This window comes from Scyliorhinus torazame, chromosome 8, assembly GCF_047496885.1.
Source record: "Scyliorhinus torazame isolate Kashiwa2021f chromosome 8, sScyTor2.1, whole genome shotgun sequence".
NCBI classification, from domain to species: domain Eukaryota; kingdom Metazoa; phylum Chordata; class Chondrichthyes; order Carcharhiniformes; family Scyliorhinidae; genus Scyliorhinus; species Scyliorhinus torazame.
This window is the reverse complement of record NC_092714.1, coordinates 207,774,702-207,794,783: the sequence shown is the minus strand read 5'-3', so window position 1 is coordinate 207,794,783 and position 20,082 is coordinate 207,774,702. Positions and strand designations below refer to the sequence as shown.

At 49.6% G+C, this 20,082-nt stretch overlaps 1 protein-coding gene across 1 annotated transcript in view; it reads right to left on the bottom strand.

Moving 5' to 3' along the window:
• The window catches only part of atp9a (ATPase phospholipid transporting 9A), a 286,828-nt gene that overhangs the window by 230,851 nt on the left and 35,895 nt on the right, over nucleotides 1-20,082 (bottom strand). The window contains exons 2-3 of the mRNA XM_072514714.1: nucleotides 9,249-9,387; nucleotides 2,084-2,197 (exon numbers count right to left, since the gene is read on the bottom strand). Coding sequence (XP_072370815.1) covers nucleotides 2,084-2,197; nucleotides 9,249-9,387 — 253 coding nt within the window. The remainder of the gene's footprint in view (nucleotides 1-2,083; nucleotides 2,198-9,248; nucleotides 9,388-20,082) is intronic.

Genomic DNA, 20,082 nt, shown 5'->3' with positions numbered 1-20,082 from the left:
TTCCATTATGATAGCCAGATTCTAATGCTTTGACAAATATTCACTGTGCTGCATTGAGGCGACTATCAGGGTTACTCCCACACACTAAACTTTGGAACTAATTACCAAAGTCCATGACCAGTTCCCATCAAACCCAGTTGGAATGAGACTGGTGGGCCGGACCACATGGATTTAGACTACTACCGGTGACCCATGAAACTGCACAACAACAGGAGAATAGAAATTGGAGAAGGGATGGGACCGAACATCTAAACCTAACAGGCGGAATTATCCCCCCCCACGCCGGGTGGGAGATTCGCGGGGGCGCCGCGCGTGTCCCGCCACGCCGCCCCAACACCCGCACGCGAGTCTCCCACCCCCCCAAACCAGCACGGCGAGAATCACGGCTGGCCGCTCGGAGAATCGGCGCTCGGCGATTCTCCGGCCCGGATGGGCCGAGTGGACTGCCCAACACGACGGGTTCCCGCTGGCGCCGCCACACCTGGTCGCTGCCGGCGGGAACAGCGTGGGAATGCTGGGGGTGCGGCTTGTGGGGTGGGGGGGAGGGGGGCTCAAATGGGGTCTGGCCCGCGATCGGTACCCAACGATCGGCGGCCGGCCTCTCTGAAGGAGGAACTCCTTTCCTCCGCCGCCCCGCAAGATCCAACCGACATCTCCTTGCGGGGCGGCCTTTAAGAGGACGGCAACTGCGCATGCGCGGGTTGGTGCCGGCCAAATCGCGCCTGCGCGGTGACGTAATTTACGCGGCACCGGCCGCGTCATTTACGCGGCGCCGCTTTTACGCCGTGCCAAGGCCCGGCGCGCATAAATGACGCGCCGCTGCTCCTAGCCCCCCGGGGCCAGGAGAATAGGGGGCTGGGAGTGGGCTCCGACGCCGGAGTGAAACACTCCGGTTTTCACTCCGGCGTCAGCACTTAGACTCCCGATGGGAGAATTGCGCCCAACATGTTTGTGGGCGGCTGCTACTGGCCACCAATATAACCATGATACTTACTTTGACATCTCCTAGTCCTGGAGCCTTCTTATGCTAACTTTCTTGAGCGCAATATGTGTACTCATCTGGCTGAGGATTAAAATAATGTCAGAATCTGAATTACAGACCTCTGCTTTTAGATCTCAAATTGACACTCATTTGCCTGGGGTGAAGGATCAATACTGTCCCAAACCTCACTGTTAAAATGGCACAGGGTATGAAAGCAACATGAAATCCAAACAGCACATTGCCATATTCATATCAACCACATGCCCTATTCTTGTTAAACACGAGAGCTAAAATTGGTGCTCATTGGACTGCAGTATTCATTAGGACAATATTCAGCCTCAAACATCATGGGCGAAATTCACCGGTATCGGCGCGATGTCCGCCAACCGGCGCCAAAAACGGCGCAAATCAGTCGGGCATCGCGCCGCCCCAAAGGTGCGGAATGCTCCGCATCTTGGGGGCCGAGCCCTAACGTTGAGGGGCTAGGCCCGCGCCGGACTGATTTCCGCCCCGCCAGCTGGCGGAAGTGCCCCGCCAACTGGCAGGGAAATGACATTGCCGGGCGGCGCATGCGCGGGAGCGTTAGCGGCCGCTCACGGCACCCCGCGCATGCGCAGTGGAGGGAGTCTCTTTTGCCTCCGCCATGGTGGAGACCGCGGCGAAGGCGGAAGGAAAAGAGTGCCCCCACGGCACAGGCCCGCCTGGGGATCGGTGGGCCCCGATCGCGGGCCAGGCCACCGTGGGGGCACCCCCCGGGGCCAGATCGCCCGCACCCCCCCCAGGACCCCGGAGCCCGCCTGCGCCGCCTTGTCCCGCTGGTAAGAGAGGTGGTTTAATCCACGCCGGCGGGACAGGCATCCTAGCAGCGGGACTTCGGCCCATCCGGGCCGGAGAATCGCGGGGGGGCTCCGCCAACCGGCGCGGCGCGATTCCCGCCCCCGCCAAATATCCGGTGCCGGAGAATTCGCCAACCGGCGGGGGCGGGATTCACGCCAGCCCCCGGCGATTCTCCGTCCCGGCGAGGGGTCAGAGAATCTCGCCCCATGTTTCTTGGACATTCTGAGCAGTGTAATGAAGTCAGGTGAATAATGGTGGACTTACCAAAGGAGCCCAATATGTGTACAGGGCACCAAGTCGCAAATCTGGTACAAACTGGGAACATGCCAACAGCAGGAAGTATAGATTGAAGAAATACTTAAACTGGTTAAAAAGTACCTATAAAAAAAAAAGAAAAAGAATGCATTAGATTCGAAATGAAAGATCCCAACCTGAAGAAAAATGAGTTGATTTTTAAACAATTATATTTACAATATTGTTTTAAAGCAATGGGTTTTCTCAATTTTAGACAACTTCCCATGCATGATCCCAATCCCAAAAAAGGGGCGAAATTCTCCCCCAACGGCGGGATGCCCGCCGACTGGCGCCAAAGCTGGCGCAAATCAGACGGGCATCGCGCCGGCAAAAAGGTGCGGAAGTCTCCGCATCTTTGGCGGCCTAGCCCCAACATTGAGGGGCTAGGCCGACGCCGGAGGGATTTCCGCCCCGCCAGCTGGCGGAAATGGCGTTTGTTGCCCCGCCAGCTGGCGCGGAAATGCGGCGCATGCGCGGGAGCGTCAGCGGCCGCTGTCAGTTTCTCCGCGCATGCGCGGGAGCGTCAGCGGCCGCCGAAAGTTTCCCGCGCATGCGCAGTGGGGAGAGTCTCTTCCGCCTCCGCCATGGTGGAGGCCGTAGCGGAGGCGGAAGGGAAAGAGTGCCCCCACGGCACAGGCCCGCCCGCGGATCGGTGGGCCCCGATCGCGGGCCAGGCCACCGTGGGGGCACCCCCCGGGGTCAGATCGCCCCGCGCCCCCCCCCAGGACCCCGGAGCCCGCCCACGCCGCCTGGTCCCGCCGGTAAATACCAGGTTTGATTTACGCCGGCGGGACAGGCAGTTTCTGGGCGGGACTTCGGCCCATCCGGGCCGGAGAATCCAGCGGGGGGTCCCGCCAACCGGCGCGGCTGGATTCCCGCCCCCGCCCAATCTCCGGGAGCGGAGACTTCGGCGGGGGCGGGGGCGGGATTCACGGCGGCCAACGGCCATTCTCCGACCCGGCGGGGGGTCGGAGAATGACGCCCAAGATCTTTCGACAGCGTATTTGCAAGATGTCTTGAATCTACAAAATACTCTCCCCAGGAGAGAGTTAACAGGGGCACTTGACATGGGTAAACGTTCTACAGTGGACACATATGGCAAACTGGGGGCAAATTGCAATTGAAACGGTGTTTGTTTTCTGTTATAGTTCAGGGCCAGGATTTGCCACTGTGTGCCTTCCACTGGGGGATGCAGAGGGCCATTTAAATTGCCATTTACTTTGGCAGGATTATAATCTCTTTCCAGATGGAAGGAGCCATACAACCCTGGCCCAAGTTTCCACACTAACAACTTTCTTTACATTATCAAAACGTACGGTCCTGCCCACCAGTGGAATGTACTGATGATGCCGATTTCAATGGTTTGCCACATCCACCGCAGCAGGACCCACCGCGCTGGGGCCTGGAATTCCTGGCCAAAATCTTCATGAACCAACACAAACAGGCAGTGTAGTAGAACATAATTGCTTTCTTTTCCTTGCATTAAAAAATTGCACACCCATATTTAAGAGTGACAACTTTGTTTAATCAATAGAACAGAAAGAAAAGTGAGCAGTCAACCGCTTGTGAATAATTTGATTTGAAATCACTGAGATGACTTTAATACTATGCAGAACCCATGACTAGTTTCACTGGGGTACATTGGTCAGCTTCTAGGTACATTACATTTTTTTAATATTTGAAAACTTTTGTAAAGTACTTTCTGGTGCCTTTGTCTTTAAAAAAACAAAGGACATAAGTTGAAGAGCCTCCTCTAACAGTCACAAACAGGTGCAAATAGTGGAAACTCGCCCTGGTTATTAATTCAGCCTGGGCAGTTTTCAAACCAGCATTAAAGATCATGGAAACACAGTTTATACTTGACATAACTTGTGCTTAAAATTCCCCAATTTAGGGCAGCACGGTGGTGTAGTGGGTAGCACTGCTGCCTCATGGCGTCGAGGTCCCAGGTTCAATCCTTGCTCTGGGTCACTGTCTGTGTGGAGTTTGCACATTCTCCCCATGTTTGCGTGGGTTTGGCCCCTGCAATCCAAAGATATGCAGGGTAGGTGGATTGGCCACGCTAAATTGCCCCGTAATTGAAAAAAATGAATTGGACACTCTACATTTATTAAAAAAGAAAAATTCCCCAATTTATTTTGATTAATTCCAGTTAAACTGTGCTGAAAGAAAAAACAGCGCAACTTTCTGGCACCATGTTTGAAATCATTGAAACCGCATCAGCCTAGAAATAGTCTCAGAATTGTAGGATTATGTTACAGCTGGGAATTACATTCCTCTAAATGTGTGTTTACAAAGGATACACATCAGCAAGTTGTGGTTTGCATATTGATGCTGTTCAGGTACACATGGACTATGGGGAATAGACAAGGGGCGCGATTCTCCCAGCCCCGCGCCGGGCCGGAGAATCGCCGCAACTGCGCCACGCCGCCCCGACGCTGGCACGTGATTCTCTGAGGTGCGGAGAATCGGCGGCATTTGCACTGGCGCGTTTAGCACGGCAGCGGTCGCGAGCCGCTGTCCGCAGCCGAGCGACCACGGGGACACGGCAGTCCCGCCGGCGCCGTTCACCCCTGGTCGTTGCCGGCAGGAACTCTGCGCGAAGGGTCGAGGGGCGGCCTGTGGGGGGCGGAAATGCGCTCGCTCCTTCACCGGTGGGGGGCCTCCGATGGGGTCTGGCCCGCGATCGTGGCTCACCGATAGGCGGGCCGGCCTCCCCCCCCACCGAGCCTACTTTGTTGCGCTTCCGGCCCCAGAACCCCCGCGCCATGTTGCGCCGGGGCCGGAGCATTCCGTGAGCCTACCGTGCATGCGTCGGTTGACGCTTCGCCACTGCGCATGCGCGGGTTGGTGCCTCCCCCAGTCCACGCCAGGATGTAAGGCTGGAGTGGCGTGAATCGCTCTAGTGCCATGTGGGGGCCAGAATCGCTACTGCCCACGCCCGTTTCACGCCGTTGTGAAATGCAACGGCGTTCACGACGGCACGGACACTTAGTCCCGCGATCGGTGAAACGCACCCAAGGACTTTATTTTACATTAGCTAATATCCATGGACTGGATTATATGCTGGAGGCAGGCTGGCTCCCCGCCCCCAGCATAAATTTAAGAAACAAACCAGCCTCTGGTTGGCCCAATCACCCTGCTTGAATTTTTGTCAGGTGACTACACTTTAATTAGTACAAGACAGGGATATTTGTCCATCTCCAGGTGGAAGTGCCGCTTCATAGAGCTCCCAGTCAATCAGCATCAACAGCTCTGCACCACACCAGGTTTGGGGGCCACTGTAGTCCTGCAGGAACCACAGGAGGAAGAGGAACCACGGATGTCCCCAAACCCAAGGAAGCCCAGGATCCTGTTAGGGCTGGGTTGGCAGATTCTGGCAAGGGGGCTACGGGGTCCACACCGGGTTGCAAAATGAGGGTGGGTTAGTGAGGAGGGTCTCTACTTGGTGCAGGGGCCTGGAAGGAAGGCACCCCACCCTCACCCTTTCACTGATCTGCAGCCCAGAGGTTAAACCTGCCAGGCTACACGTCAGGCACCAGCCTCACCCACTGCCCATTGAATCGAAACAATGATGGAATGAGGCCCTTCGTTTTTTTTTTAAATTTAGAGTACCCAATTCATTTTTTCCAATTAAGGGGCAATTTAGCTTGGCCAATCTACCTACCCTGCACATCTTTGGGTTGTGGGGGCGAAACCCACTCAAACACAGGGAGAATGTGCAAACACCACACGGACAGTGACCCAGAGCCGGGATCGAACCTGGGACCGAATTAAGGGTTATACATAGATTACTGTAGTTGTGTGGGGTATTTATGTTGGTAGTTGATAAAATGCTTACTGTGTGTTTATAAAAATGTTAACTAAATTCATAGAATAAACTTTGTTTTTGACTAAAAATGCTAAGGCCTCTGTTGAATAACACCTGAAAGGCAGGCCCTTGTGCTCATCATAACCAAATTAATAAATAATTGTAGGTAAGGTGAACTCCATGATCTACTTTGGAGTTTTCTAAACCCTGGCCCATAACAAAAAGATGAAGACAACAGGCTGGATTAACCAGGTCGCCTGTTTCCTGGTTGCAACACATTTAAAAGGTGAATGCCCTGACAAAGGCCATGATATACACTACTACTGCAGTCAAAACAACAACTGCATTTGTATCCCACCTGTGATGGAGATAAAATTGCCCAGGTGCTTCATAAAGGCATAATTAGAAAAAAGAACCCAATGTGAATCATTTCAGATAATGCCCAGAGAAAAAAGAAGCACCTTTACAGAGTCCAAAAACAGGATGCTCAGCCAATGCATTGGGACGTGACGTGGACATTATTACATATTGGAAAGTTTACAGACAAGTTTGGACGGCATGGTGACACAGTGGTTATCACTGCTACCTCACAACGCCAGGGACTCCGGGCTCAATTCCGGCCTTGGGTGATCATTTCTCCCTGTGTCTGCATGGGTTTCCTCCGGGTGCTCGGGGTTTCCTCCCAAGTTCCAAAGATGTGTAGGTTAGGTGGATTGGCCATGATAAATTGCCCCTTAGTGTCCAAGGATATGTAGGTTAGGTGGGGTTACAGGGATAGGGTGGGGGAGTGGGCCTAGGGAGGGTGCAATTTCAGAGGGTCTGTGCAGACTCAATGGGCTGAATGGCCTCCTTTTGCGCTGTAGGAATTCTATGGTTTGAAGTTTAGGAAGTGAGCTGCATTACTTGTAAATATATATTGATTTGTAAGCAGGTCACAGTTAATAATTTTTAATACATCTCTAACAGCTCAATGGACAATTTTCCACAAAGCAAAATGAGCTTCAAGAGAAGCCATTGAAAATAAGAATTTCCATTGAAATTATGAAACAATAAAACATGAAGAAGCCATTACAATCGGTAATGAATGCATACAGAAAACAGCCAACGACTGTTCATTACACATGTGAAAGATTCTGAGCTTCCATCAGAATAATCTACTCAAAGCTGAATGGAACAAGGGAACTGTGAAAAATTGCACAAGCCATCGAGTCTGCTACTAAGTCTTTTCAACAGACCGCATTTGACACTTGGGAACCTCCATCTGAAATACTGACCTTTGGAAAGATCTGGGTGAAAACCCAATCCATGTGAGAATGCTAATAATTCTAGCACTTTGAAAGAGGACCATGGTAACAGCTACTTTATAGATCAGCTACTATCGGACAATGTAGTCTACTTAGATTATTAAATAATAGATCTGATACGGTATACAAGTGAGTTGCATTTTTGTCCTTGAGAAGTCTAGATAAAGAACATAGAACATACAGTGCAGAAGGAGGCCATTCAGCTCATCGAGTCTGCACCAACCCACTTAAGCCCTCACTTCCATCCTATCCCCGTAACCCAATAACCCCTCTAACCTTTTTTGGTCACTAAGGGCAATTTATCATGGCTAATCCACCTAACCTGCACGTCTTTGGACTGTGGGAGGAAACCGGAGCACCCGGAGGAAACCCACGCAGACACGGGGAGAATGTGCAGACTCCGCACAGACAGTGACCCAGCAGGGAATCGAACCTGGGACCCTGGAGCTGTGAAGCCACAGTGCTAATCACTTGTGCTACCGTGCTGCAGAGTATCGATATGCAGAATGCCATCCAGGTTAGAAAAAGTAGAAAATATTTTTTAAAGTTGAAGTCGAGACTTTCTAAATAGTAGCACACCAATCTAATAAGACAGGACCACAACCCCCTGCCCCCCCCCCCCCCCCCCCCCCCCCCGAGACTTACCTTTTCAAAGGTTCTAGGACTTAGTCCGAGGCAGAGCGCTGCAATGCCGCTTCTGGCCACTGCAGTGCTGTGCCTCATTGCCTTGAAGAACTGTCAGCCAATCTGATTGGACGACACCTCCCATGGGCAGGACTTACTTCTGGGGTGGACGGAAGACCTGCTCGCTGCCAATCAACATTCAAGTGAGCGTTAAAAGCCAGTTGGACTTAGAGGGCGGCAATCACTCACCATCATTATCATTATACCCAATGTGTTTGTCTTTCTCAGTCAGTAAAGGAACTGAATGTCCTTTTGTCCACCTGTTAATTGTTTTTTTCAGTTTAAAGTGCCCAATTCTTCTGTTTTTCCAATTACAGGGCAATTTAGCGTGGCCAATCCGCCTAGCCTGCACATCTTTGGGTTGTGGGAGTGAGACCTACGCAAACACGGGAAGAATGTGCAAACTTCACACGGACAGTGACCCGGGACCGCAATCGAACCCGGGTCCTCAGCACCGTGAGGCAGCAGTGCTAACCACTGTGCCACCATGCCACTCTTTTATCCACCTATTAATGATCAACTGATGGTGATGCAGGTCACCTGATATTTCTCTTAGCGAGGGAACGTTGTGAGACTTGAAGGAGATCCAAGGAAAGGTATGGAAAAAGCAACAATAAACCATTCTTACCACCAAATTATGGGGGTTGGTTTGATCAGTCGGCTCGACAACTGGTTTGTGCTGTGAATCGACACCAACTGCGCAGGCTCAGTTCCTGTACCGGCTGAGATTATTCATGAAGGCTCCATCTTCTCAACCCTGCCCCTCATCTGAGGTGTGGTGTCCCTCTGGGACATGTACAACATTTACACCAATTTAGAGAGAACCATCTGTTTCCTTCTGAATAAAACCAGAGGATCGTGGAAAGTCTGGCCAAAGTAGGTTTTGCAAGAATTGAACGGCCTGATGTGTATTTATTATCAGCGGCACTCAAAATAATTAATACATGTTTGCACAAACGAGGGCATTTGTATTCACACACAATCCAAAATTAGATGGATAAACAAACTGTACGCAAAAAGAACACACATGATTCTTCATGTGGGACTTTGAACAGTTTTGATTATTACAGTTCACTAGTAGAGGCAACACGGTGGCTCAGTGGTTAGCATTGCTACCTCACGGCGCCGAGGTCCCAGGTTCGATCCCGGCTCTGGATTACTGTCCGTGTGGAGCTTGCACATTCTCCCCGTGTTTGCAAGGGTTTCGCCCCCACAACCCAAAGATGTACAGGGTAGTTGGATTGGCCACGTTAAATTGCCCCTTAATTGGAAAAAAATGAATTGGGTAATCTAAATTCACTATTTGTTTAATAAAAGGGATTCATGAGTTGCATACCCCAGGAAGAAAAGTGAAGAAGTTGTACTTCTGATTGTTGATAACATTTCGTGGATATTTATGTTCCCGCTTCTCTGGATGTCCAAGCCACACCGTGCGAGGTTTGAAATCCCTTCCTCTACAGCAGCAGCCACAGCACCTTTAGAAAAGAGATATCTACATTTAGAACATATACTGGACAAAGAAAATACTGGTACTGTAGACCTTTTTATTCAGAGAAATTACAGCGTTATTTTACCTGACATCAGTGTCACATATTGTCTCAGTCCTCTCCTGATCAGGGAATATTTGGGGCTTACAGCGATCAGTGCAGAATAAGCATAAATCAAAATGTTTGCATCAAATTAGAATTCATGTTGTGTGCATTTTTTCCACTAACAGCAAGACCCTCAGAATGTTCATGTGTAAATGTACTGAGTTTGATGTTCAAAGTAGGGCTTTCAGGAAATAAACTGACTAAAGCAAGTTATTTTACCTTTCTGAGTCATTAATTCTCTTAGGAAAATCACTTTTAGTTACAAATTAACAAATTATGCATTCATCTTTGCCAGACGAGTCCTGAAACATTCATGTATACACTGATTATAACGTGCTAGTTGAAGCAATATGCATCATTGAAAGACATTAATAAAATAATGTGTTTGATTTAGGTAGTTTCACAAATTGGATGCCATATACAAAATTAAAGTACATTACAACAATTTTGTAATCAAATATAGAGAGTGGATAAAATTCATAGGATGTCTGCCCTCTCAGGTGAGCAAAAAGGACTGGAGCAATTCAAGGAACAGCAGGGGAGCTCTGGTATTTAGGCCAACATTTATCACTGAACTAACATAAACAATGAAAGATCAACTGCTATTCCATTTCTATGGTGCTTCTGGACCATTGGTATGAGTAGATTTGATTGCTGGGGTGACCTACAATGACAACACTTCAAAGGGGATTTGCTGCTGGAAGGAAGCATAGATGTACATGGAGTCGGCGGAATACAGAATTGGGGTGAGAAATTGGAAGTCAATGGGAAGGGAATGGAGCAACAAAAGAAACTGGTTGGGTTGTACCAATCTGAGTAAGAAAGCAGTTCATGAGCTCCTCATACTTATTGTTGGACATTGGCATGGGCAGGGGACAAGAGTTAAAGACAACTGTTGGCAGTAGAGAAATGAAGCAGGGATTATCTTTGTTCACCACAAAATTGCTGGAGTAGTGATTGGTTTTTCAGAACAGTGATGCCTGATGAGTGAAGGGGGATTTTGTTGAGGCAATAGAAAATTATATCAAGGTGGATAAAGACAAGTTGAGTGAGACAGGAACGAACAGAGAGTTTACTGGTTTGCACCATAGAGTAAGACCCAAACTGAAGTCACTTCATCTGAATGCCCAGACCGTCCGCAAGAAGATAGATAGCACAAATAGTAGCATAAATAATCTGCAGTTTATCACCATTACAGAAACATGGTTGCAAGGTAACCACGGTCAGGAAATCAATATTCCAGTGCACACAACATTTTCAAAAAGACAGGTAGAATGGGAAAGGAGGAGTGGTCGTCATAATAAAGGATGACATCAGTATATTGGTGGCAAAGGACCTTGGCTCAGTAAATCAGGAAGTAGAATCAGTGTAGGTGCAATATAAGAATACCAACAGTGAGGGAACGTTGGTGGGGGTACTTTACAGGAGTAGTTTATAGTTTATAGTAGCAACACTGTTGGACAGGGCATTAAACACCGGGTGGCATGGTAGCACAGTGGTTAGCACTGCTGCTTCACAGCGAAAGGATCCCGGGTTCAATTCCCAGCTTGGGTCACTGCCTGTGCGGAGTCTGCACATTCTCCCCGTGACTGCGTGGGTTTCCTCCGGATGCTCTAGTTTCCTCCCACAAGTCCTGAAAGATGTGCTTGTTAGGTGAATTGGACATTCTGAATTCTCCCTCAATGTACCCAAACAGGTGCCGTAGTGTGGCGACTAGGGGTTTTTCACAGTAACTTCATTGCAGTGTTAATGTAAGCCTACTTGTGACACTAGTAAAGATTATTATATTACAATAAATTATTGGAGCTTGTAATGAAGGCAATGTAATAGTTTTGGGTCTTTAATCCTCATACAGACTAGACCAATCAAATTGGGCCCAAAGTTATTTTGAATCTATTTTAATGACAAAGAGACAGGGAGTAACATATCTAAGCTTATTCATGATACAAAGTTAGATGGGAATGTGAGCTGTGAGAAGGGTACAAAGAAGCTGCAAAGAGATATAGACAGGCCAAGTGAATGGCCAAATGTATGTCAGATAGAGTATAATGTGGGGAAGTGTGAGGTTATTCACTGTGGCTGCAAGAATAGAAAAGTAGACTTTTTTTTAAAAAGGTGTGAATCTTGTAAATGTTAATGTTCAATGTACTGGTATAAGGAACACATGCAAGTACAGCAAGCAACTAGGGGACGTAGTGGCACAGTGGGATTGTCGCTGGACTAGTAATCCAGGGACCCAGTAATACTGGGTTTGAATCTCACCATGACAGAATGTGAAATTTGAATTCAATAAAAATCTGGAATTAAAAGTCCAATGATGACCACAAAACCATTGTCGATTGTCGTGAAAAATCCATCTGATTCGCTAACATCATTTAAGGAAGGAAAGCTGTCGTCCTTAGCTGGTCTGGCCTACAAGTGACTCTAGGTCCACGCAATATGGTCCTCAGGGAAAGGACCCCAGCCAGCAAAGCCCACAAAACCACTGTCGATTGTCGTGAAAAACCCATCTGATTCGTTAACATCTTTTAAGAAAGGAAAGCTGTCGTCCTTAGCTGGTCTGGCCTACAAGTGACTCTAGATCCACGCAATGTGGTCCTCACGGAAGGGACCCCAGCCAGCAACACCCACAACCCATGAATGAATAAAATTAAAATTAGGAAGACAAACGGCACATTGGCTTTTATTGCAAGGTGGCTGGAACGAATTCTTGCTACAATTGCACATTGCTTTGGCAAGACCATGGGCATGATCGAACAGAATCATCGGAGCCAACTCAGTGACACGACGGGGATGTTAAATCTCGCAAGAGGCCTCTCACAAGATTTGCAACATTCGGAACTCCTTGTGAGATCGAGCTAGATCTCATGAGATGTCGCAATCTACATATGTAAGTAAGCCGTTACGCTCATTTAAATATGTCGGTGCCCAATTCTCCTAAGGCCCGGGAAAGAACGGACATACCTGGCGGGCCTCACCATGGTGCTATTTAGCACTGGTCCACACAAACGTGGGCAGCTGTAACTGCACCTGGGAGGAGGGGGGGTATCCCAGGCCATTGGAGACGCCCGGTGGTCAAGCTTTTGGCAGCATGGTACCTGGCACTCCTACTGGCACCCATATACCTTGACACTACCAGTCTGGCACCTTGGCAGTGCCACCTGGGATCTCTGCCCAGATGGCACTGCCAAGGTGCCAGGATAGCAGTGTCAAGGTGTTCGGGTGCCAGGTTGCCAATGCCAGAGATCAGAGCCAGGGGTGCCCTGCCCTTAAGAGCTGGGGTGAGGTGGGGCTCAAGGACCTGCTAAGAAGTAAGTTGGGGTGTGGGGTGGGAGGTTTCGGAGATGGGAGGAGAGGGGAGTTAGGATATTAAAGGATTTGTTTCGGAGAGGCCGTTTTGCAAGGCTGGAGGAGTTGGGGGAGAAATTTGGACTGGGACAGGGGGAGGTATTTAGATATCGGCAGTTCCGGGATTTTGCCAGGAAGAAGGTTCAGAGCTTCCCTATACGCCGGCATCCACATTGTTGGAAGAGGTATTGACGACAGGTGGAATGGAGAAGGGGGTGGTGTCGGCAATTTATGGGAAGATTCTGGGGGAGGACAATGTATCATTGGAGGAGATTAAAGCTAAGTGGGAGGAAGAGTTGGGAGAGGGTATAGAGGACCGGCTGAGGGTGAGGTGCTCCGGAGGTTAAATGCCTCAACCTCGTGCTTGGGGTTGGGGCTGATACAGTTGAAGGTAGTATATAGGGCGCACCTCACGAAAGCGAGGTTGAGCCGACTCTTTGAGGGGGTGGAGGTTGTATGTCAGCGCTGTGGGAGGAGTCCCACAACCCATGTTCACGTGTTTTGGCTCTGCCTGAAACTGGAGGGGTATTGAAAGGAGGTTTTTACGGGCATCTCGGGGATGGTGCATGTGTGGTTTGAACCAGGGGCCCTAGAAGCCATTTTCGGGGTGTCGGACCAGCCTGAGTTGTAGCCGGGTGCGGGGGCAGATGTCTCAGCCTTCGCCTTGCTGATTGCCCGAAGGCGGGTATTGTTGGGGCAGAGGTCAGCTTCCCCACCCTGTGCCTCGGCTTGGCGGGGGGACCGGCTGGAATTTTTGATGCTCAAGAAGGTGAAGTACGAGTTGAGGGGGAAGATGGAAGGGTTCAACAATTCATGGGCGTTGTTTATCCTGCACTTTCAAGAATTGGATGCCATCGAACACTGCCGGGGGGGTGGGGGTTGCCATGTATGGGATGACCGTGGTTTCTCTTTTGGTCTTTCGTGTTTTGTATTTGGGATGTTGGAGTGATGTTTGAATTTGTATGTTGGAGAGGGTGCTATAGTATTTGTTATTCTTGGTTATCTTTTGTTGGTTGTATATTTGATGAAAAAGTGGAAAATGAGGAGAATAAAAATATATTTTTTTTAAAAACAGCTCAAGGATTTTGCCTGGCTGCCCACAGATTTTATTTTTTTTTTAAATATATTTTATTCAAGATTTTTTGGCCAAACATAACAGTACATGGTTTTTCTTTTAAACTACAATAAAGCAATATAAATAACAGTGGCCAGTTTTAAACAAGTCGGGAGCTGCGGGAATTCCCTCACCTGTTGCCTCGCAAAAGCCCTCAGTTGCATATACCGAAATGCATTCCCTTGGGGCAACCCATATTTTTCCGTCAGCGCTCCCAGACTCGCAAACGTCCCATCTACGAACAGATCTCTCAATTGTACTACCCCAGCTCTTTGCCATGCTCCAAATCCCCCATCCATTCTCCCCGGAACAAACCTATGGTTATTCCTTATCGGGGACCGCACCGAGGCTCCCGTCCTTCCCCCATGCCGTCTCCACTGCCCCCAAATTTTTAATGTTGCCACCACCACCGGGCTTGTAGTGTATTTCTTCGGTGAAAACGGCAACGGTGCCGTCACCATTGCTTGTAAACTGGTCCCCTTGCAGGATGCCCTCTCCAATCTCTTCCACGCCGCTCCCTCCCCTTCTCCCATCCACTTACACACCATTGAAATATTGGCGGCCCAGTAATAATCATTTAGGTTCGGTAGTGCCAACCCCCCCCCCTATCCCTACTACACTGCAAGAACCCCCTCCTCACTTTCGGGGTCTTCCCGGCCCACACAAAACTCATAATGCTTTTCTCAATTCTCTTAAAAAAAAGCCTTCGTGACCATCACCGGGAGGCACTGAAACACAAAGAGGAATCTCGGGAGAACCACCATTTTAACCGCTTGCACCCTACCCGCCAGTGACAGGGACACCATGTCCCATCTCTTGAAGTCCTCCTCCATCTGTTCCACCAATCGTGTTTAATTAAGCCGGTGTAAGGTTTCCCAATTCTTGGCTATCTGAATCCCCAAGTATCGGAAGTCTCTTGTTACCTTCCTCAGCGGTAAATCCTCTATTTCCCTGCTCTGCTCCCCCGGATGCACCACAAACAACTCACTTTTCCCCATGTTCAATTTATACCCCGAAAAATCCCCAAACTCCCCAAGTATCCACATTATCTCTGGCATCCCCTCCACCAGGTCCCGACGGCGCCCTCCCGCCTCGACCACCCCACCCCGTACCAGCTCCCCCTTCTCCCCAGCAGCAGCAACCCAGTTAATCCCCCCCCATTCCCCCACCCCGCCAGATCCTCTTCTAGCGTAATTGCACCCCCCATGTTGCTCCCAGAAGTCAGAAAACTCTGGCTGACCTCGGCTTCGGCCCGTGACCTCGGCCCCCACTGTGCGAGGCCCCCTCCTTCCTGCTTCCCTGTTCCCGCCATGATTACCATAGCGCGGGAACAAAGCCCGCGTTTCCCACTTGGCCCCACCCCTAATGGCCGGCGCCCACAATTCCACATCCTTCCCCCCCCTCCCCCACGACATGGGGAAGAGAGAAAAGTTACAGGGTCGCAAGATTAACAACTTGAGAAATCATCCCTTCCCCCTTTTTCCCCCCTTCACCCCACGTAATCACACCACCACTTTGTCCCAAACGTTCTTTTCTGGCCCGCCTATTCCAGCTGCTCCTCCACAATAAATGTCCACGCCTCTTCTGCCGTCTCAAAGTAGTGGTGCTTCCCTTGGTGTGTGACCCACAGTCTTGCCGGTTGCAGCATTCCAAATTTGACCTTCCTTTTGTGAAGCACCGCCTTGGCCCGATTGAAACTCGCCCTCCTTCTCGCCACCTCCGCACTCCAATCTTGATATACGCGGATCACCGCGTTCTCCCACCTACTGTTCCGAATTTTCTTCGCCCATCTGAGGACCATCTCTCTGTCATTATATCGGAGAAATCTCACCACTATGGCTCGAGGTATTTCTCCAGCCCTCGGTCTTCGCGTCATAACTCGATAAGCTCCCTCCACCTCCAATGGGCCCGTCGGGGCCTCCGATCCCATTAACGAGTGAAGCATCGTGCTCACATATGCCCCGACATCCGCCCCCTCCGCACCTTCGGGAAGACTAAGAATCCTTAAATTCTTCCTCCTCGCATTATTCTCCAACACCTCCAGCCTTTCCACACACCTTTTGTGTTGTGCCTCGTGCATCTCTGTCTTCACCACCAGGCCCTGTATTTCATCTTCATTATCAGCGGCCTTTGCCTTCACGACCCGAAGCTCCTGCTCCTGGGTCTTTTGTTCCTCCTTTAGCCCTTCAATCGCCTGTAATATTGGGGCCAGCAGCTCCTTCTTCATCTCCTTTTTAAGTTCTTCCACACAGCGCCACAGGAACTCTTGTTGGTCAGGGCCCCATACTAGACGGCCACCATCTTGCTTTGTGCTTGCTTTCCTTGCCGCTGCTCTAGAGGATCCTCCGCAATCCGGCCACCTTCCTCTCCTTTTTCCATCTGTGTCCAAGGGGAATTCCCTTCTGGTTTACCGCACAATGTTTTTAGCCGTTAAAATTGCCGTTGGGGCTCCTATTAAGAGCCCAAAAGTCTGTTCCACTGGGAGCTGCCGAAACGTGCGACTTAGCTGGTCATCGCCGCACCCGGAAGTCTCGCCCACAGATTTTAATCATCCTAGCATGCTTAACACAGTCCAGAACAAGAAATGCAGAGAGTTTATTGATTGTCCTTTGAACAGACCACACAATTTTCATGGTTGTAGACTCTTATTTATTAATCTCCCAAGGGAAAAAAATAACGATAAAATTTCAGAACAAGCTGCATATTTCAGTCAGCAGGCTATGATAACAATCGTCCCTCTTTTGTTGGCGAGAGATCTGGGGATGAGAAGCAGGAGATAATTCACTAATGAGTCAACCTCGTTGATGTGACGGAGGTGAGAACATCTAGCACCAGCAGTTAGATATTTTCTGCTCAGTTCCAGTTAACAACAGAAGACATCAAGTAGGATCATTCAGTTTAACCAGAAACAAGGGCAACTTTAATGCTGTCACTAGTGGCGAGTCTAATGCTATGGAGCGGTTAATTGGGTGCGAGGTGGCAGGGCGATACCACCAACTTCCTGTCTCTGTCCCAATTATGTCTGTGGCAGGAAGACTTGGGGACAGCCTTCCTGCTCGCTGCCAGTTGAAGCTTTAAGCTGGCTGCCCATTTAAGGGCCTCATGCTGCCACCATTGGTATTCACCCAGCAGCAGATGGGTCTTGTCATATGGGAAGCCCAGAAAGAAATACATGTTGGGGTTTTTTGCAGGCTTAACATGTTAGGGTTATTTGCAGGCTTCTGGGGGTCTTGGGGGTGGGGGAGTGCGGTCAGACAAAGACCCAATCAGTGCTCGATCGAGGAACCCAGCATCAAGAAGGGAAGCCTGCTGATAGGCAACCCCTGCCCTTGCTGCTGACCGCACTTCCCACCTCACCCTGCAACAACAACCTTGGGACCAGCCTCCCACCCTCACTCATCTGTACCTGGGTTCATTCTCAATCCTGAACATCAGGTGGGTGTGGTACTGGTAGCAGTCACCACCTCCCCAATGGTGCTGTCTCTGATTGGCTGGCAGCCAGGACTATCTGTCCCAATACCAGGGACAGATCTCTCCTGTACAGTTAAGTGCCTGATTGTCTCTTAATTTAATTGAATCTCCTGAAAAGAGGTGACATGAGGCTCTTGCTAGCTGGCAGCCAAGATCACCATTGCCATGCTATCCAAGGTCACTGGTACCCTGTGTCAGTAATTTGCACAGTTTTACTTGATTGAACTCTGATGACACTGCTGCATACAATTAAGTATTCCTAAGCCTTGCCTCCAATTGACCAACACCCACATTCTTATATGGAGTAAGGAGTATGTCCATTGTGGCATCTCAGGTCCTTCCTACTAAACAAACATTCATTCTACTTATATGGTTTTATTAATAGTTTAGTTTGAGCAATTAAAAATGGTGATGTTATCTGGCTGACAAGAAAAGGTAAGGTAGAAAGGTATAAAAACTGTGCAGGGAAATGAAATATTTTCATTTGATACACAAATAAGTCATCACCGGACTATATTTACACTATCTGATGCACTGGTACTGAATATAAACAGAATGTTATTGTATTTCTGTACAGGTGTTCATGTGATATTGGTAATGAGCCCCAGTGTCACAAAAGTACTATTTCTTTTAATTCTGCATGTGTTGTCTAATGGCACTGGGTTTGTATAAATGTGAAGATTTATTTCCTAGTCCACTCAGGAACTCACCAAATAGCAAGTTTTCAGGATGAGGAAATGCATATATATTTAACAAATACAACACCTGCCCTTTCTGCTACTGGAACTGAACAAACAAAACTGTACCTTGGTCGTATTGAACTTGAGCATTGCTGAAAAACAGTCATGCTGTTGAAGCTTTTGGTCCAGCACATCCAGACATATTTGCAAGAAAACCAAATCTCAATGGGAATGTACTACATGAGGAGAGGGTTTTGATTGGTTGGCAAGTGGACTCTGATTGGTAAAGTCATTGCCATGGAGATTACGCCAGGAAATGGCCATCTCCCAAGCTTTTGTTTAGTTGTAAAAGGTGCAATGCGTGGACATGTCCTTTCTGTTTGCCAAGGACAGGACCCTGGATGTGAATATATGTCGATTTTTTTTAACAAACAATTTTATTTAGGTATTTTAGGCATATAGAAAAAGTGACATTGTACAGTACAAAAAAAGATGTCAAAACACAAATTAAGCATAGTGCAAACCACGGCTCTGTTCACGCACGGACCTGCCTCAATATCCCCTTACTCTACTCTACACTACCTTAACCCCCCCCCCCCCACCTGTTGATGCTTACTCCTCTCCGAAGAAGTCAATGAATGGCTGCCATGTTCGGGCAAACCCTAGTAGCGAACCTCTCAAGGCAAACTTGACTTTCTCTAGGCCAAGAAAGCTCGCTGTGTCCGATAGCCATACCTCAGCCCTCGGGGGCTTTGAGTCCCTCCATGCTAACAGTATTCATCGCCGGGCTACCAGGGAAGCAAAGGCCCGAACGCCGGTCTCCCTCTCTTCCTGGACTCCCGGGTCCTCTGAAACCCCAAAGATTGCCACCTCAGGACTCATTACCACCCTAGTTTTCAATACCCGGGACATGTCATCTGCAAATCCCTGCCAGTCCCCCCTGAGTTTCGGGCACAACCAGAACATGTGTACATGGTTAGCCAGCCCTCCGGCGCATCCAGCACACTTGTCCTCCATCCCGAAGAATCTGCTCATCCGGGCCACCGTCATGTGGGCCTGGTGCACGACCTTAAACTGGATCAGGCTGAGCCTGGCGCATGTTGTGGTCGTGTTTACTCTGCTCAGGGCTTCCACCCAGATACCGTCCTCCATCTCCCCCCCGAGCTCCTCCACCCACTTAAGCTTCAGGTCCTCGGTCTGTGTATCCTCAGCTCCCATTAGTTCCTTGTAGACATCTGAAACTCTACCCTCTCTCACCTCTCCCCTAGAAACTACCCTGTCCTGCCTCCCCTTCGGCGGGAGATGTGGGAAGGACGGTACCAGTCTGCGTACAAAATCCCGCACCTGTAAGTATCTAAAGTCGCATCCCCTCCTCCCCCGCTGGGGGCTCAGACCTGTACAGATCCCCATAGAAGTCCCTAAATACCTCATTTATTCTCACCGCACCGTATTCCCCCCTCTATCCTTAACTCCACTAATCTCCCTCGCTGCCTCCCTCTTACGAAGTTGATGTGCCAGCATCCGACTCGCCTTCTCCCCAGACTCATACATCGCCCCCTGCGCTTTCCTCCACTGTGCCTCTGCTTTCGCCGTGGTCAACAGGTCGAACTCCGTCTGGAGGTTCCATCTCTCCCTGAGTAGCCCCTCCTCGGGGGCCTCTGCATACCTCCTGTCCACCCTTAAAATCTCCCCCACCAACCTCTCCCTCTCCCTCCGCTCTCTCTTCCCCCTGTGGGCCCTAATGGAGATTAGCTCTCCCCTGACCACTGCCTTCAGCGCCTCCCAGACTACCCCCACCTGCACCTCCCCGTTGTCATTGGCCTCCAAATATCTTTCAATGCACCCCTCACCCGCCCGCACACCTCCTCATCCGCCAATAGTCCCACATCAAGGCGCCACAGCGGGCACTGGTCCCTCTCCTCCCCCAACTCCAGCTCCACCCAATGCGGGGCGTGGTCCGAGATG